Source organism: Nycticebus coucang, chromosome 10, assembly GCF_027406575.1.
Source record: "Nycticebus coucang isolate mNycCou1 chromosome 10, mNycCou1.pri, whole genome shotgun sequence".
In the NCBI taxonomy this organism is placed as follows: Eukaryota; Metazoa; Chordata; class Mammalia; order Primates; family Lorisidae; genus Nycticebus; species Nycticebus coucang.
Window position 1 is genome coordinate 59,691,529 of NC_069789.1, and position 25,982 is coordinate 59,717,510.

Genomic DNA, 25,982 nt, shown 5'->3' on the forward strand with positions numbered 1-25,982 from the left:
AGGGCTGGGAATATATGTCCTTAAAGAAGAAAATACTAGTGTGGTTCCTTAGGAGCCTGCAGGTCAAAGGACAGACATAAATGCCTATGTAGATGGCTCATGATGTGGTGGCTCATGTCTATAATCCTTGCTCTTTGGGCAGCCCAGGCAGGAGGAGTACTTGATGCCAGGAGTTTGAGACCAGCATAGGCGATAGCGAAATCCTGTCTCTATAAACAATTAAAAAATTAGTCAGGTGTGATAGCACATGTCTGTAGTCCCAGCTGCTTGGTTACTTGGAAGCTGAGGCAGGAGTTTGAGGTTACAGTGGGCTATGATACCACTGTATTCTAGCCCAGGCAGCAGAGTGAGACCCTGTCTCAACCAAAAAACAAACAAAACCGAACTAGGTAGAAACTATACAGGGTTAGTCACTCACATTTTGGGGAAAGGAAGACTGACTTCGTTGGTCATCTCTCTATCTTCTGGTGTTGGTTGGCTAATCTGAAGGGTAATCTTATCTGTAATATTTCCTTTTTTCAGTGTTCCTTTGGTGGCACTAATGGTGGGGGGAGGAAATTAAACTCAAAAGTGGTTGTTCTGTAGTATTTGGGTGAGGAAGGAGGTGAGGTGGTGGTGGTGGTAGTTAGGATGAGGTATTTTTCAGTGTGGATTGGAGAAACTGTTTTTTTTTTTTTGAGGCAGCGTTCTCTCTGTCTCCCAGGGCAGAGTGCCGTGGCATCATAGCTCACAGCAAACTCAGACTAGTGGGCTTGAGTAATCCTCTTGCCTCAGCCTCCTGAATAGCTGGGACTACAGGCATGCGCCACCATGCTGGGCTAGCTTTTTTTCTATTTTTAGTAGTGATGGGTTTCGTTCTTTCTGAGGCTGGTCTTGAATTCCTGAGCTCAAGCAGTACACCAGCCTTAGCATTTCTGAGTACAAGGATTATGGAGGTGAGCCTGGCTCACCTAGCCCGGCTAGGAATCTGATTTTTTTTTTTTTTTTTTTTAAATTGAGACAGTGTCTCACTTGTCACCCATGGTAGAGTGCTGTGGCATCACAGCTCACAGCAACCTAAAACTCTTGGGCTCAAGTGATTCTCTTGCTTCAGCCTCCAGAGTAGCTGGGACTATAGGCGCCTGACATGACGCCCAGCTATTTTCTTTCTTTCCTTTTTTTTTGCTTAGCGGGCTGGGCCAGGTTCGAACCCACCATCCCCGGAGCATTCCCTAACCACTGAGCTATAGGCGCTCCCAGGAATCTCATTTCTAATTCACATGTTCTCTTTAGCTTCACTAGTTTTAGTATTAGGCAAATGTGGACTAAAGTTGAATTTGCCTGTCTTCTACCCAGAATGACTGTTGCCGAGGGAAACGAGATGGAATTAACATTCTTGAGAGAAAACTGAAGAGACGTCTGAAAAGAGAGGGCCTCTCCAGGGAGAGGTGGGATCGAGTTAAAAAAATGCGGACCCCCCAAAAGAAGAAAATCAAACTGAGCCACCCCAAGGACATGAACAATTTCAAGTCAGAGAAAGAGCATAGCTATGACTTAGTCCGTTGTGCGGAAACTCATTCCCTGCCCTCAGATACATCCTATTCTGAGCAGGAAGACTCTGAGGATGAAGATGCCATCTGCCCGGCTGTGAGCTGCCTACAGCCAGAAGGAGATGAGGTCAGTGAAGTTTGGGCCATAGAGGACGTGATTTCCCTTAACTCAGAAACCCTGTAAGCTAGACCTCATCTCGCTTGGTCTTTCTCTTCTGCTTATCTGCTTTGAGCTGATCTGAATGGATTGCTCAGCCCTCCCCCCACTGATATCTCTGCTCTTACCATCGTTCCTGGGTCTCCTCCCTTTGCTTGAAGAAACTCTCGTTCTTCCCTTTTTCCTTCTCTTGCTCCTCCAGCTTTCACCGTCCTGGCACTAAGAAGGTGGGAGGGATGCTGATGTCATGCCTTTTGGCTTACTTATCACAGGGCAGCGCTGTCTAACCCCAAAGCACATGACTTGAAGAATGACTTTGACTCGGTTGCTTTGACTGGGGGGGCCAGATACGCTCATTTGGCTTATCTGTTGTGCCAGAGTTCCTGGTGGCGGGACGGTGGCCGATAGTGGCAAACGGCCTGAATATCTTGAAGCTGGCCTGCCCAATTTTGAATCCATTTTTTTCTTCTGAAAACCCCATCTTCCTGCTCTTTGTAACCAGGTGGACTGGGTCCAGTGTGATGGCAGCTGCAATCAGTGGTTTCATCAGGTCTGTGTTGGTGTCTCCCCAGAGATGGCAGAGAAAGAAGACTACATCTGTGTGCGCTGTACTGTGAAGGACGCACCAAGCCGAAAGTAAAACACAAAAACAGACACCCCCCTACTTAATGTAATTCAGGACTCCAACCAAGAGGATTTCTTCAAATCTCAGCAAAGCTACAGGACTGGTATTCACGCCAGCCTGTAAACGGTGCTATTTCTATTCCTTATGGGATCATTTTTCCAGGACTCTTTGAAAAAAAAGAAAAAAGCAACTAAAAAATTTTTTGACACTTTTTGTATTTTTTCCTTAAGAGCTGTTTGTGGTTGTTGAGGTTTCAAAAGCTGACTGTTTTTTGCAGGGGTTTCCACCAATTTGGAAGGCATTGAAGCTTGCACCTTTTCATGTACAGCATCAAAATTTTACCTCTGTCTGGGATTTACCAGCTTAAGAGTCCAACTCACTTGCAGTGCCCAGAAAGGCACCAGAAATTCCAGTAAATCCTCATTTGAGGAAGCTCTCCCTTGTTTACTCTGTTACCACATTGGGGAACTTTTTAAAGTTTTTTTCACTTTTGGGGTTTTTGTTTGTTTTTTTCTTTATCCACTTTTCTTTTTCCTGGTAGACTAGGTTTATTTATCTGAGCAATAACTTCTATGTTGGTTTCAGTGCTGGAATTAAAACAAAACAAAACAAACTTCTGAACAGCGTGTTGGTGCTTTAGCATTTGGTTGATGTGCAGAGAACGCAAATGTCTAGTTTCTAGTGTCACTGATGAACTAGTGATGTAGAAAAGAGACTGCTGTAAGTAATTGCCACAGCTGTATTTTGGCTTTCTCCCTCCCTCCCTTCCTCCTTCCCTCCATCCCTTTCTCCCTTCCTCCCTCCCTATTTTTTTGGTAGCTTGTATCAAATGTCGCAGTTTATATTGTGGAATAAACCCTTGGTCCTAATATAACACTAAATGCTGGTTATTTTAGAGCCATTAAACTACAGCTTCTTCTGCTCCTCTACCTTGTGGGCTTGCAGAGTCAGAAGGGGCTGCTTGCTTTTGTTTCTGCCCACCCAGGCTGCAATAGCAGTGGACGTTAGCCTGTAAACAGCATTAGGGGATTCTTCTTTTGTATCCTGCTCTGTTTGGTGGGCCATATGCCTCTAGCCCCCACTAATAAAGAACCCCTTTCTTCGTCTTCAAGGACTAGAACCTGTCTTTAAAGCCATGACCTTTTTTAAATAAGCTTTCTCAATGTTGGCAAATTGCTTCAATCCTCAAATCTGTTCTCCTTGTGGAAATGATGCCTTTATTATATCTGAATTGCTAGGGAAACTTGGTTTAGAGTTAAAATGTTGGAAGGAAATCGAAGGAAGATTCATCTTCATAGAAGTCTGGGCTTAGGGGGAGACTTACGAATACCCAGGCTCTGCTTTCCTGTCTCTTTCTAACTCTAGCTATCATTACTGGTTGTGGATAGTCCATAGTTTTTTTCCTTCCTTTTTTCTTTAAAGGGCTCTGTTCTGCAGTGGAGAAGGCATATTCTGATGAACAGAACAGACTTTTGCTTACTTTTTCCTATTCTGTTGCTATTATTTGTTTTCCCCACATTCTATAGCCATAAATCTAAACATGGGTAAAACTGGTGAGTCTTTAACAAAATAAAACAACAAAACAACAGCAGTTTGTGATGTAGCAGAGATTTAAATGTACTATCCCCTTTTATGCAATTCAAATAATTAAATCTCTTTACGAATGACTTCTAGTTGTCTGCAGTTTTCCTGCAGTTGTTGTGATGTTTCTCCTTGTCTGATGGGGGTTCTGGGGCCGACAGAGAAGAATAGTCCCCAGAGTCCAGTCTGGAATATTAGTGTTTTGGCCTTTTTAGTATCCACATTCTTTGAATACTTCACCCCCTGACATTGGGACAGGATGCCAGTTGTCCCAGTCTTCGCCTTTATTGAGAAAGTAAACTTAAAAGGCTGTTAGAATAAAGCCTTTGCCTTCAGAGAGCTTTGTCTTATCTAGTAAACATACCCCCTGCTCCCCCATCCCCAGTAGTTTTTCTTCTTCACCTGTAGGGTGTACACAATCCCCGACAACAGCATTCTTGCTGAGGTGTAAGATCTATGTATCTGTGAGTACAGGGAGGAGGAGTAGAACCACCCTCTCGCTAGGTGAGAACCCTGATCTTTTTACATGTAACAAGCCTGAGAGTGTCAGTAGCCCAGAATAATTATGCTAGTAAATAACAAGGCTTGGGTTTTGCCTTCCTGTGTTCCTCCTACCTTGTACACTATTAGACACTAAAAATGACCACACAAGTGCATTTACCTTCCAGTTTATACTGTTTTTGTACCCAAAATGACTACAGATGGATGTTGTTATCCAAAAGCAATGTAACCATGTTTCATTGTGTGTTAGCTGTGAAGCTGGCCTGTACCTTAGAGAAACCTCTGAAGTTGTGGGGAAAGAAGATATAATACAAAGTGACACTTCAGTTTCCGTGTCAATAGTCCTGTCACTACATGAGGTGGGGAAGGGGTGAGCCAAGAGAGTCGGTGCGTGAGGAAAGAATCTGTTGAACTCAGCACCAAAGGGTAGTTGAGGAATGTCCCCATCTTACCTCAGTGACCATTAGTTGTGTTTGGTTTTTCTTTCCAGATCAGACTCTGGGTGGGGGCGTGGGCTGGGGTGGTTTATGAAGGGTTTGCTTTATGTCTCCTCTAACCTGGAGAAAGATTGTGTAATTTGGACTAGCTGTAAAGGAGGTTAGCTTCTTTACAACTTTATTTCAGCATCCTGGGCGATGGGACTCATTTGTCTATCTCAAGATTAACCTAAAGCAGAGCTGTCTCTTGCACTGGTGGAAGATGGTAAAAACTTCAGTTTCCCAGCTTCATTCTGCCATGCAGAGCCTAAGAAAGTAAGACACAAAAATCTTGAGGCTTTGGATTTTATAAATTCTGGCAGAAGTGTCTGAGATGTACTTAATTTGCTGTTATACCCACCATAAAATGCAACATGGCCCTTTGGGTATTAGTGCAGGATAAGCCTGAGAACAGAGCAGGCATCTATCTGGAAGAGGGTAACAAATGGCTTGCTTTCTGCTATCAGGGTTGTACTCTGAAGGCCATTTTTTCTATTCTCAAAATCATGATGGATATTTGGCAGTTCATTAAGACCTGTTTCTGGCTGGGAGCAGGCCTTGATTGGTATATAATACCCATAGGTGTTTTTCTGGGCTCAATCCTGCTGTTTCTTGCCATATAAGATACTGGAATGGTTTACAGATGCTGTATCCTGTAAGTATTTTAACACGTTGACTGCCACATGAGAAAATGAAATTCTTTCCTTTGGGGCCACAGAGTTTTATTAGGTCAAGATAGATCAAGAGATGGGTAAGTTATATGCTTCATGAGGCCCTGGGCTCAAAACGAATGTAAGTTAAATACAACTCACATTGTAGTTAATGTATTAAAAAAGAGTCTTGCCTGTTGCCAGGCATTAAGCCAGAGCTGGTTATTTAGTAACAGACTGACTATATGCTAGTCTATGCTGGGTGTCAGCTTACATTAAAATGTTCTTTCCTACAAAAAAAAAAAAAATGTTCTTTCCTTGCTGAAATGCTGTAAAAAAAAAAAAAAAAAAACAGTCTCCTGATGAAACGTTGCCTGTTGGGAAGAAGAGCTGAGGAAAGCAGTAAGGATACAGGTGTTGGCCTGTGTGGATCTCCATCTGTGGGTCGGCATCCTTCCTCAACTCCCACAACTATGAAGCACTCTCTTTGGCTCTCGGTGACCAGTCCCCTGCACATGGCCTTTTTAAAGCCACCCAGGTTTCACACATATAACTTAAAATAGAAATGTTACTGAAAATCTGCCTAAATAAAAAGTGATAAAAGTAGGAACTTGTATAAAGTAATACAGTTGTAAATCCATTTTTAAGGTATGAAGAATCAATTTGAAATGTGTACCTTTCAGTTCTTTCAAATTTATGTAAACAAATTTTCCTCGTTTAATATTGCTTACATAGGAATGTACCTTATTACATTTTTGTCAGTATAAATGGAACCTAAAGCCAGTGAACAACGGAACAGATAATCCAGCTCTCTGTTTTGGTTCTGGATTAATTGTACGAGGATGAAGAGAGAACTTGAGTATGGTTTTCATTTTCAGGATAATCTGCTATATATGGGAAGAATGGAACGGTGAAGTCATTTATCTGTTCCAGGTGAGCGAAGGCCAAAGAAGAATTATTTTTGTTTTCCCTGTGGATGGGAAAATAGAAAAAGTTGCCTGAGGAAACAAAAGTTACTTGCTCTACTTAAATGTCCAAAGACACCCACACACCCTAAAATTTTAGCTGCTGTCAAACTCATCTAGCTAGAAGTTGGAGAGGAGTGCAGTTTGAAGTATTGCCTCGTTTCTGCCCCTGCCAAAACTTCTTCCCTGCCCATGATTCTGGTGTGAACACAAAAAATAAAGCCCCTTTTGCATATGGTTAGGACAGGTGGTCTGACAGTTGATCAGAAAGGATAGATTTGATTTTCACCTAAATCACAGATACATGTATTTATATAATAATAAACTTTTTTTTTTTTTTTTTTTTGAGACCGAGTCTCACTATGTCACCCTCAGTAGAGTACAGTAGCATCACAGCTCACAGCAACCTCCCAACTCTTTGGCTTTTTTAAGAGACAGAGTCTCACTTTATTGCCCTTGATAGAGTGCTATGGTGTCACAGCTCACAGCAACCTCCAACTCCTGGGCTTAGGTGATTTCTCTTGCCTCAGCCTCCCGAGTAGCTGGAACTACAGGACCCCCGGCTATTTTTTTGTTGCAATTTGGCTGGTGCCCCCAACTATTGGGCTTAAGCGTTTCTCTTCCCTCAGCCTCCCAAGTAGCTGGGACTTCGGGCTCCCGCCACAATGTCTGGGTATTTTTTTGGTGCCATTGTCATTGTTTAGCAGGCCTGGGCCGGGTTTCAACCTGCCAGCCTCGGCGTATGTGGCTGGTGCCATAACCACTGTGCTAGGGGTGCTGAGCCTTTATTTTTATAGAGACAGTCTCAAGCTGTTGCCCTGGGTAGAGTGCTGTAGTGTCCTAGCTCATGGCAACTCTTGGGCTCAAGTTATCCTCTTGCCTCAGTTTTTCTATTTTTAGTATAAATGCGGTCTCACTCTTGCTTAGGCTGGTCTCCAACCTGTGAGCTCAAGCAATCCACCCGCCTCAGCCTCCCAGAGTGCTAGGATTACAGGCATGAGCTGCCCGGCCAACATAATAAACTAAAATTGAGAAAACTTGCAGGTGGGGACAAGGGCCTTCACAATAGCCATAGTGCATTATCTGTGATTTTCAGCTTGGACTTAAAATGGATAAGGAATTTAGATAGCATGAAGGAATTTGATTTTAGAATCCTAGATTTTTATTCGTTTTCTCCAGTCTTTCATAGAAATTTCACCCATTCCTACATTGACAATAAGTTTTACAGGTGAAACTCAGTCTAATTTCATACAATTTATTCACATTCATTTCATTGGCTTCCATATAATAATTAAAATATAGTTACCATAACAGGCTGTGATTAGAAGCAAATACCACTCAACTAGCAAGAATTTAAGAGCATGCAACAAGTGCTCAGCTGGCCAAAACTGAAGGAATGTAGAGGGAGAACATGTTAAGAGATTGTCTACTGTTAAAATCACTTGGTCCAGCTCTGGCAAGACTTTTTTAGCCCCTAGGAGGTGGCCACTCTTAAAGATGTTCCATAACTTCTGGAGTTTTCCTAATTCGCCAAGTTATGACACACCTGGAATTTAGTTCTTTTAATGCAGAGTGATCACCTATCACACTGTTAGGATGACCACGTAACATGTAAGTAGAAGTATTCATGTTTCACAGGTATGGAGATTAAAAAGCTTACCTTTCTGGCTAGGCGCCTGTGGCTCAAGTGGCTAGGGCGCCAGCCACATACACCTGAGCTGGCAGGTTCAAATCCAGCCTGGGCCCACTGAACAATGATGGCTGCAACCAAAAAATAGCCGGCCATTGTGGCAGGCGCCTGTAATCCCAACTACTTGGGAGGTGGAGGCAGGAGAATCGCTTGAGCCCAGGAGTTGGAGGTTGCTGTGAGCTGTGATGCCAACGGTACTCTACCCAGGGTGACAGCTTGAGGCTCTGTCTTAACAAAAAGCCAAACAAAAACAAAGCTTATCTTTCCTATGTGCACTCCTAGGAGAGGCAGACTAGACAGACCTGGGCCTTGGTATTGTAAGGAAGAGCTATTCCTCTGATATTGCTTTGCTAGTTCCTTGTCCAGAGATTGCTTTTTTTTAACTTTTTGAGATAAGGTTTTATTGTCGCCAGTCACCCAGTGGTGCAACCATAGCTCACTGTTCTCTCAATCCTGGGCTAAAGTAATCCTTTCACCTCAGTCTCCCAAGTAGCTGGGACTGGGCTGGTCTCAAACTCCTAGGCTCAGGAGTGATCCTCTAGCCTCAGCCTCCCAAAGTGCTGGAATTATAGGCATGAGGCACTAAGCCCGACCATTTGTCCGAGGCTTTCTAAAAGTTTCAACGAACTAAGAATATTGGCTTTGGCTCTGGGGTTGGTGAGCCTGCTTCTTATGTCTGTGTCTTCACATGCCTGCATTTGGCTAGAAGGCAGTAGAGTGGCCAAAATATGACCTAGGGTTTAACATGCATTCACTGATCAGTTTTTTGTGGCCCTGGTTTAGAGATGTCTTAAAACCAAGAGGCCATGTTTAGTCTTGAAATGGCCACCCTTAAATGGGCAAACCGTCTCCATGATCAGTTTCCTTTTCCCTACCGGGACTGAGAACACATTGTCAGTAATGTGGTATGTTCCACAGACACATGTCTTCATTTGCAATTTCACAAAAGGAAGCAAGTCCTGAGCACAGGCTCCTAGACCTTACCATTCCTTGGGAGGTTAGCAGAGGCTATGGTGGACATGGCTGGCATATGCTGTTGCCATGCTTGCTTCCGTACCACTCCATTCCCTCTCTCCATACCCAAAGAAGATAGATTGTGATTGTATCAAAGGGAAGCATGTCCAGAAAGCAAAGCAGAGGAGAGTTTGGAGAAGGACTAAGATGTTATGCCTGGTATGCAAGCTCTTGGCTTAGCTTGTTGTTTTCCACTGACTTCATTCAGCACATGCTTTCTGCATCACTGCTGGACTTGCACCTCTGGTCACCACTCTAGGCTTGGCCACCAAATAGCACAAGATTGTCTTTCTCCTCTAGTTCCCAGAGCTGGGACTGGGCCCGTGGAGAGGTGCAATGGTAGAAAGACTTAGATATTTAGATTTTGGTTTCCTTAAGTGCCACGGATCCTCTTGCCATGATGTTGTAGGTTAAAAAAGTTATAGGGAGCTTAGGCAATCTTCAGTAAGATAGATTATAGAGAGTTACAAGGTGCTAGCCCTTTCTAGCGGAGAAGGCTTTTCTTTGCACACCTCCTCCCCACAACTGTGGTCTTTGGATATATTTATGTATAGATTGAAGAGAAAACAGAAAGGGTACAGTTGTAATTTAACTGATGACCAAGGTAAGGCTGGTACTGGTCAAGGGGCTAAGGTGTGCTTATTTGAAACCTCACTGTTAATTCCTTCCCCCAAAGCCACTTTTGTTGGATAAGAGTAAAGGACAAAATTAGCATGTATTACTGAGGACTTTCTGTGAACCCAGGATGACTAGGTCCTTATGGAAGCAGATCCCTTTCTTGATCCTAATATTAACACCCCCCCCCCAAATACACTGAAACGTGTGAGCTAAGTGATTTGGGGTATTTGAGAAGAGAAGTGGACGTTTTTTCTCACTCTCTGGGATAAGTCAGCCAGAGCATCTTCTAATAAGCAACAGCAGAGGGCAGCAGAGACCCAGGATTGTCCTTCCCCAGCTGCAACTGGGCCTGTGGAGGGGTGCAATGGTAGAAAGACTTAGATACTCACGGCCATGCTTCATTCCTTTCCCTCTGTAACTTGCCCTAAAGTTATAAGTCAGGATCTATCTTCTGCAATGTTTATACACATACACATACATATCTGTCACAAAATTTTCAGTTCATTACCTAACTTCCTTGCTCTTTGAGAGGAGATTGGGCTAAAGACCTAGGTTTTGAAGATCAGGCTTTGTGTTCTCACTCTGCCGAAAGCAGAGCCAATTCCCAAGCTGGTGGTGATGCCAATTGTGAGCTCAGCCTATTTAAATACCTCCTATATGCTCAGCCCTGCACTTGGTTTTATAGATTCAGAGATATATAGAACGTGAACACTGCCTAAGGAGCTTGAAGTTTAGTGCACAGGTAACCATGTGAACAAATCTCTATATTTCTTGCTCTAGTGAGCATGCACATTGTGATAGAGCTAGAGAAGAAAGAGCAAGTCTTCAGAAAGGTGACAATTTGAGTTGACACGTGAACTAAGGTTATTGCTAAGCTGGACCTGTGGCCTTGCTGAGGATGGGGGCCTAGCACATTTAAAATAATAATATTGGCTTATAAATCCCCACAGTCACTTTGTCCTTGTCTGTCCTCTCCCCCCAAAGTTTGGTTTGACTGCAGGTCCCTAAAGTACCACCTGAGGTATGTCAGGGGCATTGACTACAATTTGTTCCAGTAAAGGTGGTCTCCGACCAGGGACAGGCCTTGGCTCAGTGGTTACCCTTGGATAATGAAGCTGGGTACAAACTCTGTGTAAGTGAGAAAGAATCAGGGAAAGGGTCCCAGGAGTCTAGGAGGAAGAAGGCACTTCAATGGCGTATATAATGATGAAAAGTAATATAAGCTAAGACAAACTTTAAGTATATACCGGGCATTGTTCTGTATGCTTTCCATATGTTAAGTCATTTGACAATATCCCATTTTATAGATAAGAAAATGGGGCTTCAGAGAGGTGAAGACTGAGGCCATCCAGCTAGTACACAGAGGAGCCGTACTCAAACCCAGATAGTCTCCTTTGATCCTGAGCCCTTAAAAACAGAAGACAGAAGGCCTCTGAGTACCCTTGGACCTAACCTCTGAGATAGATGATTCCTCAAAGCAATAAACCATTCTTTAAAACTCCCCACCATAGGATGCTTATGCCCTTAAAGGCTATAGTTGTGTTTTTTTTTTTTTGAGACAGAGTCTCAGTATGTTGCCCTCAGTAGAGTGCTATTGTGTCACAGTTCACAGCAACCTCAAACTCTTGGGCTTAAGTAATTCTCTTGCCTCAACCTCCCAAGTAGATGGGATTACAGGTGCCAGATACAATGCTCAGCTACGTTTTTGTTGCAGTTGTCGTCATTTTTTAGCAGGCCCAGGCTGAGTTTGAACTCACCAGCTCAGTGTATGCAGCCAGTGCCCTAACCACTGTGCTACAGGTGCTGAGCCAAAGGCAATAGTTTTAATCCCACCACCAGTTGGGTGAGGCTCCTAAAAGCCTTATTTTGGAGAACTGAGTGAACATTTCTTTTTTCCTAGACTGGTTTGGGTAATTCTATCAAGTTGGAAATTCACTTCCGCACGTCTTGAAGGCCTGGTGTCTGCTTCCTCAGTGGGTAGGTGCATAGGTCTGTATGCAAGGACCCTTCCCTCAGGGGCCTGCTGGAGGGTGGGTGGGTGACAGCTCCATGGTGCTCAGATCCCACCATGTCCCCGTACTTGCCGTTAGCAAAGTCACCTCAGTTGGGACTGAGGCCAGGCATATTCATTGTGTTCCTGGCAACAAGAGCAAGGCAATACAAGAAGACCTTTAGTTATTGTACCCTCAATGAATCCCCAACAATAAAAAAAAAAAAAAGAAGACCTTTAGAGATGGGAAGTGCATAAGCGTATGTGTGGAAAATCTCTTTTTTTTATTTATTTTGCAGTTTTGACCAGGATCGGGTTTGAACCTGCCGCCCTCGGCATATGGGAACAGGGCCCTACTCCGTGAGCCACAGGCGCCACCCTATGTGTGGAAAATCTTAAGGTGACTGGCCTGACTGGGAAAAGGAAGCTACAGCATCAGGCAGGCCTGGCCTAAGATAAGCTGCTCTTGGGATAGCAGAACTTTTTCTGGGCAGAACCTTCTAGTCAATGCTCCAAAACCCAGATAACAGATACAACAGAAGCTCGCGCGCGCATACACACATATCTTTTTTCTAAAAAGGAGGCCATGCATCATGCAAGACCCAAGGGAAGGTAGGCTGTAGCTCAGGATGTTCATTCCTCCTTTTTAAACCTCCCCCCAGCCACACCATAGGCAGTATGAGGCAGCAGGGGGCCATCCCCTGGCTTCTAGACTCACTGGGTTTCTTTGGGAAAATCATGCAACCTCTCTGGCGCAAAGACATGGAGAATCATCACTAGACTTCCTGGCCTCCTGGAGCTAGAAACAAACACTGAGCATTTACTAAGTGTCACGACTATGCCAGGTACTTAGATTACCTCAGCTGACCCTCACCACATTCCGATGAAGTAAGTTAGCTCATGGCCTGTGAGAGGTGAGTCGAGATTTGAACCCACGCAGTCTGGTTCCAGAACCTGGACTGGTAAGTGCTACCCTCTGTGGTCTTGAGAAGAAAGGGGCCTTACAAGCCCTCTAAATCTTTCCTCTGTTTTTACAAAAGTTTTTTTCTTTGTATTATCGGGTCCTACAAGAAATGATTAATGCTCTTTAATTGTAGATGTGAGTGGTTTTTCTAAAACATAAAATTGATCAATTGCTCCTTACTTAGATTTTTTCAATGGTTTCCCTTATCTTCTGAAGAAAATCTAAACAACGAAATGTATGGAATCTATCATGATCTTCTTGCCTTTGCCTCTCTGACCTTTCATTTACTCCCCAAACCCTCCCTACATTCCAGCCCAGTGAGCTATTTCCATTTCCTAAGCCTAATAATAGTAGCCACCTCTTTTTTAAGGCCCAGTTCAGTGCTTATAAACATATTATTTAAACTTTTTTTTTGAGAGTCTCACTTTGTTGCAACCTCAAACTCTTGGGCTCAAGCAATTCTCTTCCCTCAGCCTCCCAAGTAGCTGAGACTACAGGCGCCTGCCACAATGCCCAGCTCTTTTTTAGAGACGTGGTCTGATTCTGGCTCAGGCTGGTATTGAACCTGTGAGCTCAGGCAATCCGCCTGCCTCTGCCTCCCCAGTGCAGGGATTACAGGCATTAGCTACCGCTCCCCTCCCACATTATTTAATCTTCACAACAAGTTCTCAGGTTAGGCGGTGAAGTCTCCATTCAACAAATAAGGAAACTGAGGCTCTGGAGAAGTCGCACAGCTTTCTGACTCCAATGGTAGAGCTCTTGAGTGAGTTGACCAACACACTTATATCTTTCTACTCTTGTCTCTGCCCTGGAATGCCTGTCTCTTCATTTCCCACCTAGAGAACTAGTTCTTGCAGCGACTGGAAGGAAACCATTATTTTCTCCTCTCCTGCCAGGTTGAGTTAGTGGCTCTCTCTGGTTCCCACAACACCTTACACTTTCCTTTTGGCACACCAGACCTCGCTCCCCACAAGGATGCTATGAACTTTTTGAAGTGTGTAAATGCTCCCCTCCACACTGCCAGTCCCTACCAAGGCTCCTGACAGACAATACTTTGGGTGGTGGGTGAATTTTGTTGACTGGATAGATCTGAAGCTTAAGGGACTTTGCCCAGATTTGTTCCTGAGGCAGACAGAAAGGTAGCAGATAGGCCTAGGATACCCAAAGGAGGACTAATCAGTCCTCCGACTTCTTCCCCACATGTCCTCTGCTGTGGCTTCTGGTGCTTGCCTCTCACAGTGAAGGCACAAACCAAGGGCAGTTCTATGATACAATTCTAATTGATGGAGAGTTTTAATGGACATACGGAATTAAAGTGCCAAGGCTAATTATTTAGAAAACGTTTCAACTGACTTGCTTTTCATCTCCTCTGTGATGGGTAACTTCAAAGCCTATGGTTGCCCTCTGGAAAGGAAAGACATTCTGCTCTTGTGTGATGACAGTTCTGAGCCATTTGCTCTTTATATCCCAGAAGGCCTGCATCTCCCTTCATATAGTATCTCTTCACACAAGAGTGTAGGGCTCTAACATTGGGCAGAATAATCCAGAAGAACCCTCTCCTCTGTTAGGGGGTGAAAACTAAGCCTCTGGGTAACTTCTCTGGGCCATAAAACTGTGTGTGGCTCGTTCATTAAGGAAATATGCTCTGACGTTCTTTGAATTCAAAGAGGAAAAAAATAATTTTTACTTTCAGACAAGTTATAGGATTGAAGAATGTGAAAAGATGAAGTCCTTGGGATATTCTCCAGTTCCTAGGATTTGATAACATTTTGTGCCTATTATCTGTGACTTGGTGAATTTCTTCCATATGCCAGATGTGGACCTGAAAACTTTAATATGCTTCCCTTGTAGGAGTACGATGTTGTAGATAGGTAGTCCTCGTCTACCTTCCCCATTCTGTTATATTTAAGAGTTTTATTAGAGCTTAGTGTTGTTTTCATTGTTTGTCCATAGTAGGGGAAGGAAATAATTATAGTGTACTTAATTGGCTTTTAGGTAGAGGTGGCCTCACTACCTGTTACGACACCAGAACTTTTTTTTTTAATTAAAACATAAGATGCATGGATAGTATGATACTTATTCTCCCCTCCATCTGATGGTTTTCTTTTCTTTTTTTTTTTGAGGTAGAGTCTCACTTTTTCGCCTTCGGTAGAGTGCTGTGGTGTCACAGCTCACAGCAACCTCCAACTCTTGGGCTTAAGTGATTCTCTTGCCTCAGCCTCCCAAGTAGCTGGGACTACAGGCACCCACCACAACGCCCAACTATTTTTTGGTTGTAGTTGTCATTGTTGTTTGGCAGGCCTGGGCTGGATTCAAACCCACCAGCTCCGGTGTATGTGGCTGGCGCCCTAGCTGCTGAGCTACAGTTGCGGAGCCCATCTGATGGGTTAATGTCTTCTGTATCAAAAGCATTTCATGGGCGGTGCCTGTGGCTCAAAGGAGTAGGGCGCTGGCCCCATATGCCGGAGGTGGCGGGTTCAACCCAGCCCTGTCCAAAAACTGCAAAAAAAAAGCATTTCATGGCTTGGTGCCTGTAGCTCAGCAGCTAGAGCCCCAGCCACATACACCGGAGCTGGTGGGTTCAAATCCAGCCCAGGCCTGCCAAACAATGACAACTACAACTAACAAATAGCCGGGTGCCTGTAGTCTCAGCTACTTGGGAGGCTGAGGCAAGAGAATCGTTTAAGCCCAAGATTTTGAGGTTGCTGTGAGCTGTGATGTCATGGCACTCTACCCAGAGCAACAGCTTGAGACTGTCTCAAAAAAAAATATTTTTTAAAAAAGCATGTCATGGGATATGTAAAAATTAAGTGAACTCCAGTATGACATATTGTTTTAAATAAAATTTGGAATATATTTAAGCATAGTATGTTCACAAAATCAGGTTAGAAGGGGAAAACTAAGACCTTTAGTGACAGGAATTGCAGGTAAGTTTGTAAAAACCATTTACTCGCCTTTGGGCCAGAGACGCCATCTTCTAGTAATTCACCAAAATGACAAACACAAAGGGAAAGAGGAGAGGCCCCCAATACATGTTCTCTAGGCCTTTTAGAAAACATGGAGTTGTTTCTTTGACCACATATATGCGAATCTACAAGCAAGGTGATATTGTAGACATCAAGGGAATGGGTACTGTTCAAAAAGGCATGCCACACAAATGTCACCCTGGTAAAACTGGAAGAGTCTACAATGTTACCCAGCATGCCGTTGGCATTGTTGTGAACAAACAAGGGCAAGATCCTTGCCAAGAGGATTAATGTTGGTATTGAGCATATTAAGCACTCTAAGAGCCGAGATAGCTTCCTGAAATGTGTGAAGGAAAATGATCAGAAAAAGAAGGAAGCCAAAGAGAAAGGTACCTGGGTTCAACTGAAGCGCCAGCCTGCGCGACCCAGAGAAGCCCACAGTGAGAACTAATGGAAAGGAGCCTGAGCTCCTGGAACCCATTCCTTATGAATTCATGGCATAATAAGCATCTAACATAGCACACAGGAGTACCAGTGGGCCCATGTTTTTAGGTGCAAGAACCTATTTATTCCCTACGAGCTCATGGCATAATAGGTGTACAGTAGAGCACACAGGATAACCAATAAGCCCATGTAACAGTTCTACAAGGTGCTGGGACCTATTTCCCATGAATTCAAAAGTCAATCAACAGTTTGTCACATTCAATGGCAAGGTGCCTCCCTGAGCTACTGGAACTTCTTCCCTATGAATTCATGGCATAAATAAATGGCATAGATAAAAATAATAGTGTGAAAATGTTTCTTGTTCATTCACTAAAAGTGTGATATGTTTTTCCCCAGAGAAGTATTAAAGCAAATTTTAATGTGTCCTAAAAAAAAAAAAATAAATAAACTTTTTTTTTTTTGTAGAGACAGAGTCTCACTGTAGAGCCGTGGCGTCACACGGCTCACAGCAACCTCTAACTCTTGGGCTTACGCGATTCTCTTGCCTCAGCCTCCTGAGCAGCTGGGACTACAGGCGCCCGCCACAACGCCCGGCTATTTTTTTGTTGCAGTTTGGCCGGGGCTGGGTTTGAACCAGCCACCCTCGGCATATGGGGCCGGCGCCCTACTCACTGAGCCACAGGCGCCGCCCAACAACAACAACAAAAAAAAACTTTTAATCATAACCAGCAAAGCAGGTGTGTTTCAGAAGAGCCGTTCAGTCATTGTTTGCTTAATTGTCAAGAACAATACAGACCCAGGAAGAGCAGTGTAGCTGTGTGTGGAGGGAGGGAGGATGGAACTACAGCTTTCTGAATAAGTGTTTGTGTTGTGTCGTCCAGAGAAAGTAGGAAATGAGAGCTGGGTGGCTGGCTGGGGCCATGCTGATGAAGGCAGGTTCTCCAGTCCCGACTCTCCTTTTTCTAATACAGCTGTTTGTTGGGACAGCTTTGTGAGGACAACGACTTTGTCAGAACAGAGGGAAAAGCAATCCAAGAGTTAAGTAGTGCAAGTGAAAGTACACCTGTGATCAAGGGCTGACACAAATGGAATTCTTTAATACGACAGGTAGCAGGCAGGGGGGAGGGGACAGTTTTAAGGTCCCAGGGAAAGCTGTGATGGGGAAGATGCTGTAGTTTAAATTATATTTATTTATTTACTTATTTTTTGAGACAGAGTCTCACTATGTCACCCTTGGTAGAATGCCGTGGCGTCACAGCTCACAGTAACCTCAAACTCTTGGGCTCAAGTGATTCTCTTACCTCAGCCTCCGAAGTAGCTGGGACTACAGGTGCCCACCAAAACACCTGGCTATTTTTTGGTTGCAGTTGTCATTGTTGTTTAGCAGACCCAGGCCAGGCTCGAACCCACCAGCTTTGGCATATGTGGCTCGCGCCCTACTCACTGAGCTATGTGAGCCAAGCTTATTTTATTTTATTTATTTTTGAGACAAAGTCTCACTTTGTTGCACTCGATAGAGTGCTATGGCAGCATAGCTCACAGCAACCTCAAACTCCTGGGCTCAGGTGATTCTCTTGCCTCAGCTTCCTGAGTAGCTGGGACTACATGTGCCTGCCAGAACACCTGGCTATTTTAAGAGATGGGATCTAGCTCTTGCTCAGGCTGGTCTTGAACTCATTAGCTCAGGCAATCCAACCACCTCGGCCCCCCAGAGTGCTAGGATTACAGGCATGAGCCACTGCACCCTGCCAAGATGCTGTAGTTTGGGTCTCCTCCCTTCTCCCCAGGAAAAAAACAAAACAAAACCACTAGGAAGCCCTATTTAGTAGAAAGTGGTAAAAATGTAATCCAGGGAGTTGTAGATCTTCTCCATAGATAACTCTCATTATTATTATTACTATTTGAGACAAAGTCTCACTCTTTCACCCTGAGGAGAGTGCCATAGCTCACAGCAACCTCAAACTCTTGGGCTCAAGTGATCTTCTTGCCTCAGCCTTCAGAGTAGCTGGGACTACAGGTGCCACCACTACACCTGGCTAGGTTTTCTATTTTTATTTATTTTTTTGTTTATTTATATATTTTTTGTAGGGACAGAGTTTCACTTTATCGGCCATGGTAGAGTGCTGTGGCGTCACACAGCTCACAGCAACCTCTAACTCCTGGGCTTAGGCGATTCCCTTGCCTCCCAAGTAGCTGGGACTACAGGCACCCGCCACAACACCTGGCTATTTTTTTTGTTGTTGTTGCAGTTTGGCCGGGACCGGGTTTGAACCTGCCACCCTCGGTATATGGGGCTGGCGCCCTGCCCACTGAGCCACAGGCACTGCCCTATTATTTTTTTAGTTTTTTGAGACAGAGTCTTATGTCGCCACAGCAACATCACACTCCTGGGCTTAAGCAATTCTCTTACCTCAGCCTCCCAAGTAGTTAGGACTACAGGTGCCCACCACAACACTTGGCTATTTGTCGTTGTTGTTGTAGTCGTCATTGTTGTTTTAGCTGGCCCAGGCCAGGTTTGAACCTGCCAGCCTTGGTGCATGTAGCTGGCGCCCTACCCACTGAGCTATGGGTGCTGAGCCTAGTTTTTCTACTTTTAGTAGCAATTGGGTCTGGCTCTTGCTCAAGGTGGTCTCCAACTCCTGAGCTCAGGCTATTCTTCCTCTTTAGCCTTCCAGAGTGCTAGGATTACAAGCCTGAGCCGCTGCACCCTGCCAGAAAATTCTCAGTGAAAGATAGGCAGCCGTCCCCTCCTTTATGGTTTCAAAATGATCTTGCATGGAGGCAGAGGGACTGCCCTGATGGTCCCTAGATGGGCATGCAGTTTAGTGATGATTGTCTAAGAATACTGGAGGCTCATTTTTTAAAAATAATGAACAGTTGAAAAGCAAAGCATCTAATAGTAGGCTGGGCGTGGATAGGGTGGATAGATGTCTTTTCCATTCTTTCCTCTTCCAGCTTCAGAACCCTGGGGGGATAAGCAAGAAGGATGCTGGGTGGGCTCCTGATTAGGTTATAACCCAGACTCTACAGGTCCTGATGAATTAAAAAGAACATTAATGTTGTGGCCAGAGACACCACATTTTTCATTTAACCAAATTGATTGCAGCACTGAATCTCCTAATAGCCTGGGAAGGCAGGCTGGCTTCCCCTGACGTGCTTAGGAGAAGGTAGGGCACCAGAATGACACAGGCTTTGATTGGAATGGTGGGCAGGTGGGCAGCTGGGCGGGCTGCCATACGAGAGTTGAAGTATGTCAGGCCATTATCTCGGCTTGATTCTGTGCAAGAAGGCTGCAGCCCTGTTTCTGGCTAGAGTCCTGTAGACACATTGTCAGTATGGGGAGTAGGAAGGTGTAAACTGAGTATAGCCAGCCCCTTTGATGAAGCAACAAGTTTTCCAACACACCTGGCTAACGGTGGGGCTGGGCATCTTCCTTGAGTGTGAAGGACAGCATGATGACTACTGTCGGTCTCAACTCCTCAAAGATTCAAACTTGACTCCTCACTTGCTCCGCTGCTGCCTGCTTCCGCTGCTCTACAGGTGAGCAGGGATGACCTCTGTGCCTCGGGGCATCTGCTGAGGTGGTAGCCACTCGCCCCCTTGCTCTGAGGCAAGCTGACTGGGGATGGTCTTTGAGTTCTATCTGGTATTATCTGCAAAGTGATCTGAAAAGCCTTCTCCACAGCCTCTAGTCTCCCTCCAGCCCTGAAATCCCACTTGCTCTTGCATGCCCTCGTTTTGCCCTCATTCCATCTCTCACTTACTGAGCAAATATATACTGAAGACGGACCTCAGGCAGGATGTTGTGGACCTGTTATGAAAGTCGATTCTGAAAAGTTAAAGTGGATATTCAAATGGTGCTGTGCTGTGTTTCTCCTCCTCCTGCCCTGGCAGCTCAGGCCGGGTTAGGAAGGGCTGCACTTGGCACTTGCAACCCTCTTTTTCTCCCCAGGCTCTTCCACAATTCCACTATGTACTCTCTGTGGCTCCTTGGCCCACGGTACCATTCGGGGACTGTTTCCCCATCTGCAAACTCCCCATAATACCTAGCTCAAAGGGACGTCTTATGCATTAAGCAAACTAGTGTGAAGAAACCCTGTCTTTATAACTAGCAATTTCCTCCTATCCTTTCCACCTCCTTCCAGCCCCTCCTTCCTTGTCACCTGGTAGATCTCCTCTCCCCTCCCCCATTTTCACAGGCCCCAGGCACCTTTGTCTTTTCCCAAGGATCCTCCTCTTTCTCACCAATCCTTTATGCTCAGTAGTCCCCACCACCTATAGGTAGGGGTGGCTCGCAGAGGGGGGAGGAGGGAGAAGAGGGGCTCAAGGATCCAAAAATGGTTATGGAGAACTCCTGAGCCCAATCATTTAGCTTTATGCTGCAGTGGGGTCGTAACTTGGAGGAGAAGGAGCTAGCTCAGTAGAGACACCCTCTCGAGTGGGGCAGATGGGGTCCCTTCCCTGTCCGACTTTCCTGCCTGGGGTGTAGCCGCCGTGACCTTGAGCGGCAGACGGGGGCACAGAGCTCCTGGGGTGCGGGCGCTGCGCAGAGGGTTCGCGGTCCCGCAGGGCAGATCCGCCCCTGCACTTCCTCCGGGCCTCCTCCTCCGCCCGCGTCCCCGCCCTCCCGCGCCGCCAGCTCGGTCTCCTCCCCTCACTGCAGCGCTCCCCGCGCTCGCCCATCGATCAGGCCCCCTCCCTCCGCCGCCTGGTCGCAGACTGCTAAGCTCAGCAAATCTTGCGGCAAAGGCACTTCGGAGCCGAGTTGGGGCAGGCAGAGGCGGAGCGGGGACTCCGCGCCCCGGGGGAACCGACGCCCCTGCTAAACCGTCGCCTGCACCGCATCCTCGCAGCCCGACGCTCCCTCACATCGAGTACCCGGGACCTCTCCGGCCTCCTTCGGGTCGCTCACCGGTGAGTCCGCATCCTTGACTCCCGTGGGTGGCACCGACCTCCCGCTCCAAAGTTTCTCCTGCTGCTGAGCCGAGGAGCTACGCGGTGAGACTTGGCTCTTGAGAGATGAGTGGTTTGGGGAAGTTTCAGGCCAAGGGGGCCGGGCGCCCGCACCGTCCTTTGGGGTAGTTTGAGGGTTTGTTTAGGGAGCCAGACCGGAGGGGCAAGGAGCCAGCTCCTCTGCGGGATTGGGGCGGGCAGGGGGCAGGTCTCCCGGCGGTCTCAGAGCACCCAGCTGCAGAGGAGAGGGGCGGGCAGTGGTCCCCTGCGCCCCTCTCTGGTGTCCGGGGACGTGCCCCACCTTCCCATCCCTGCTCGCCTCTCGCGCAGTCAGCGCCCGCCTGAGCCATCGCCAACGAAGCTTCTTTTGCCCCCACCTCAAGGTGAGGGGATTCCTGGCCCCGTCGTCGCGGGAGCTGAGGGGAGGTTGGGCAAGCTCTGGGAGCCCCAGACCCTGGATCGGGAAGAGATAGGGAAACACGCTGCAGTGAGTGTCTGGAAGTGAGGGTGAAGACCAGCGTGGGTGGGATGGAGGTGCCCCTCACATCTCCCCAAATCTCATGACTCAGCACTAGCTAGGACGCCCCGTCCCTGCTGCAGCCCTGGTCCCTGGGCTGGGTTCTCAGTCCGCACAGACAGCCCCACTCCCCTTCCTGACATTCACCTTTCTGAATTGGGGTCTTCCCTCCCCAGCCTCTTTTCCCTCCTCCAGGGCACAGGGTTTTCATTTTTTAACTCGGAAGAGAAGCTTTATCCTTTCCCCACACCACTAACCCAAGCCTCCCATCCTCCTTTCTCCTTCTCCCCTTTTCATTCCTACATTCCACAGGTGCCTCCGGGACACCCCCAGCCCACAGCTTGTGTGTGTGTGCTGGGCGGGGGCTCTCGCTCTGCCGCATCCTCCCTCCTCTCTCTGGAGGTGGAGGGGTAGGTGCTCGTCCCCTGGCAGCAGAAAGGAGTGCAGGGATGGCCAGGAGGGGCCACTGCAGCAGGGAGGGAAGGGCACCCGTGATGGGCGGGCAGGCCCAGGGGGGAATGGGGTAGGCATTCCCAGAAGGAACTCTTTAGGATCTAGGGGCACCAGAGAAGCTGGGAAGGTGGACTGGAATCTGACCTGGAGAGCAGGAGGATGCCTTTCCCCTTCCCTGACTGCTGCGGCCCTGACAGATGTCTCCCATGGGGAATAAATTGTCCCCTTGTCAGACGGGGTGGCAGTGAGAAGCAGAGCTGCCCTTCATCCTTCTGGCCATTTTTTCCCTCCTAGGTTCAAGCCCAGCTTTGGGGCTGCTAGAAATATCTCTGTAACCAGCTGATGTGCTGGAAAAAAAAAAAAAATCATTTCCCAGTGCCTGTAAGGCCAGGCGAGAGGGGCAGGTGAGGGAGGGGGGCAGGGCGGTTCTGATGCAGTGGGACGTGCCTGATGTCCCCGTCCTGTCAGCTGTGGCCTGACAGGCACTGCAAGCTGCAGCTTGTGTCAGGGGTCCACACCAGGCACACTGCAGCCCCAACTCTTCTCCTTTCCCTGGCCCTGGGGAATGGCCAGTGCCAGCTAAAGCCCCCACCCCTGGGCTCCTCTCCCTCAGAGTAGCCTGCCAGACAGGTCCCTGGCTTCAACCTCTAGGACCCATGTAAAGACCTGGCTTTTGGGGAGATCCCTTCGGCTTGCCCCTCTTCCCTCCCTACTTTGCCCAAGGAATAGTGAGGGGAGCTTCAGAAAAGCTGAGGAGGGGAAGTAGCGGTAAGTGTTCCCGTTAGAGCCTCATGTGGACCAGGCCCACTGCCCCCTGGAGAAAGAGAGAGAGACCACATCACTCTCTTGTGAGTCAGCTTTGTTCAGCAGTGCAGGACCTTTTCCCAGGCAAATTTTTTTTTTGGGGGGGGGAGTTTATGCAAACACATTTCTTCTTTCAGTTTTGGGGCCTGACATCCAAAGTGCAGGGGAAGAGAAAGGTGTTATCCTTCCCCCACAGAGGAGCTTGCAACTGGCTTCATCTTACAACTGGAGTTGGTTTTATCCCTGAGTGTAGCATGTATCTTGCTGAAGAGCTGGTAGGGCCAGCCAGGCCCTTTCTGGAACTGAGTCTGGGCTTTCCTGACCTGCTCTGCAGCTGTGCAGCCTTCTCCCCCAGGCAGCTTCCAAGCAGGTATGGTAGAGCTGTTGCTGCCACCGCAGAGACCTGGGATGGGTGGGCTATGAAGATGGCTGGAGGAGCCTTTTCTTCGCCTTTTCTGAGTCCCAGTATTTCTCTGCTTTTAGGCAAGCCTATGAGTGGCCCCTACTCCCTCTGTGGGGACTTTGTCCTATCAGCCAGGTCTTCTCTTTCTTCCCCCCAATCCTGTGCTGCCCCTTCAGGAAAGAGTAGAGGGACAGCGAGTGGGCTGGAAGCAGGGCTAAGGAGGGATGGTGAGGTTGGAGGAGGAGGAGTTGGGGTTCAGTGAGCTGGAAGATGCCTCCTCATTCCCTTCCCTGGACAGAAGGGGCTTCATGTTTGATCAAAGGCTGCAGATGAGTAGAAATGCTCAAATCCCAAGCTGCACTTGGCTTTGGGATTTGCTGCATGGACTTTACTAATTGAGGCAGATTTTTTTTTTTGTTATTGTTGTTGCAGTTTGGCCAGGTCCGGGTTCAAACCTGCCACCCTCAGTATATGGGCCCGGCGCCCTACTCACTGAGCCACAGGCACCACCCTCTAGGCAGGTTCTAACTGAAGCTAGATTTGCTCTCTCTGAGCCAGACATCAGAGAAAGTTGAGAATGAATTATAGGGATATTCTTTAAGAACCAGAATGGCAGGCCAGAGGGAACAACACGAGGTATTTACTCAGTGGTTAAAATAGGAAGCAGCAAAGCATAGAAGCTGGAAGCTAGAGAAGGCTGCATTCAAATCCCAGGGCGATTAACTACGAAGTGTATGACCTTGCTCACGAACTGTTTTATTAGTGATCATCTGCTGTGTACTACTGTTCTAGTCACTATGAACATGGGAGTATACACGATGGACAAACATGTCTGCCATTGTGGATTTTGCATTCTGGTGGGTTTAGGCAAGTTACTTAGCCACACTGAGCATCAGTTTCCACATTCATTCGACTACCACTTTTTTGAGAATCTACTATGTGCCAGAGCTATGCTAGGCAATGGAGATTCAGGTAGGGACAAAACAGGCCTGCTACCTCCTGTCCACCAGATCTGAATAAAAAAAATCAAAAACTAGACCTAGGGAGGCTGAGGCAAGAGAATTGCTTATGCCCAACGAGTTTGAGAGTGAGCTGTAATCCCACAGGACTCTACCGAGGGTGACATAGTGAGACTCTATCTAAAAAATAAATAAATAAATAAATAAAAAAGAAAAAAGGAAAAACAGACCTAGTTCCTGCCCTCATGGCACTTATGATCTAGTGAATACCACATGATAAAACAAATAATTGCATAAAGAATACATCACAGCTACATTCAGACAAGTATTATAAAGGTATACGGGATGCTTCACGAGCTTATACCTGAGATAAGCTGGAGAGTTTTCTCTATAAAACAGAAGTAACAATACTCACCTCAAGTGGTAGTATTGTGTAAATAAATATCTATCATATTATCTTAAAAATAGCCCATGACCTACTGGATAGACGCAATTCTAAATTCCCTGTGTGAATAATCCATCTACAGGCCAAAGTTGATAATTCATCCTCCATCCGGTCAGAGAAGCCAGTTCAGAGGAGCTGGGATTCAGTTCTGGAGTCTCTTGGGGTCAGAAAGCCTATGATGAATAATAGTTTTACTGGAGAAATGTCAAGTCATGGAGATTTTTTTCTCCTTAGTATAGTTAATGGTTCAGAAATCGAGATTTTTCTAAAAGACAGGGTAGTGTCCCTGGCTAGATTGCCTGGGACCACCTTGGCTCTGCCACTTGCTCGTTCATCAGGGTCTGTTTCTTAGTCTTGTTTTCCCATCTGTAGAATGGAGCTAAAATTCATACCTACGACATAAGTTGATTTTAGTACAGATTAAACAAATTAATGCCTGCAAAGTGTTCAGAAGAGTGCCTGGCGTGTGGGGCGTGCCATGTAAGAGTTTTCCATCATTAAGCCTGTGGGGTCCTCACAGCTCTTTTCCTGTCCACAAACAGGACTCTTTTTTGGGTTCTCCAGCTATAAAAGGTGCGTTTTCCACTTCTTTAGTTTGTTTGTTTGTTATTTTGTTGCAGGAAGATAAGGCTCAATGGAGAGAAAGAGCACCCAAACACCACGTTTATAAGAGGAAGGGCTTATTCACCAACCGGGAGAATTCCAAATGGCCGTGCTCCCTAACTGCCTTGGTCTTTCCCTTTTTATTGACAGTCAAAAAGTTCCACCCCACAGGTACCCTTCTCATTGGCCAGTTTGAATCAAGTGGGAGATGCTATTCTCGCCCCTACAGAACTATGGGATTTCACAGAACTTGGAAATTCCCAACAGCTGAGTTACCATGGAGAGGACCCCGCAGGTGTATCCTTGTGGTCTCCTTGAGAAGACCTGTTCTTCTAACCTCAGCCTTCTTGGCTATCCTCTCTCATTCCCCCCTTTTGAGACTCCAATAAATTTTAATTTGGGGTCTCAATATCAGCTTGTTTCTGCAGGTGCCAATATTAATTACTTTTCAGCACTGAGGTTTTAGGGACTGTGACTCTTCTTGGGTTCTCTATTCAGGCCTTAATAGTACCATGGTGGTGGGTTAATATACATACGAGTTTTTACTTTTCCCTGTGACATTTCCCTCCTTTTCCCAAAGTTCAAAGTCCAATTAAGGCAAGTCCCTCGAGGAGTTTCTTCAGGCTTCAGCCGTGCGTTGACCAGCCAGCTCCCAGTATGTGGCTGGAGCAGGGC

General features: G+C 46.4%; 2 protein-coding genes across 2 annotated transcripts in view; both read left to right on the forward strand.

The window, feature by feature from the left end:
• KDM5B (lysine demethylase 5B) overlaps positions 1-3,978 on the forward strand; it is a 90,717-nt gene extending 86,739 nt beyond the window's left edge. The window contains exons 26-27 of the mRNA XM_053604141.1: positions 1,336-1,656; positions 2,189-3,978. Of these exons, the coding sequence (XP_053460116.1) occupies positions 1,336-1,656; positions 2,189-2,326 (459 nt within the window). The 3' untranslated portion in view covers positions 2,327-3,978. The remainder of the gene's footprint in view (positions 1-1,335; positions 1,657-2,188) is intronic.
• A 16,872-nt stretch (positions 3,979-20,850) lies between these two features.
• Positions 20,851-25,982, forward strand: part of SYT2 (synaptotagmin 2) — a 134,038-nt gene continuing 128,906 nt past the window's right edge. The window contains exon 1 of the mRNA XM_053604156.1: positions 20,851-21,168. The gene's annotated coding sequence lies outside the window, so the exon portion shown is untranslated. The remainder of the gene's footprint in view (positions 21,169-25,982) is intronic.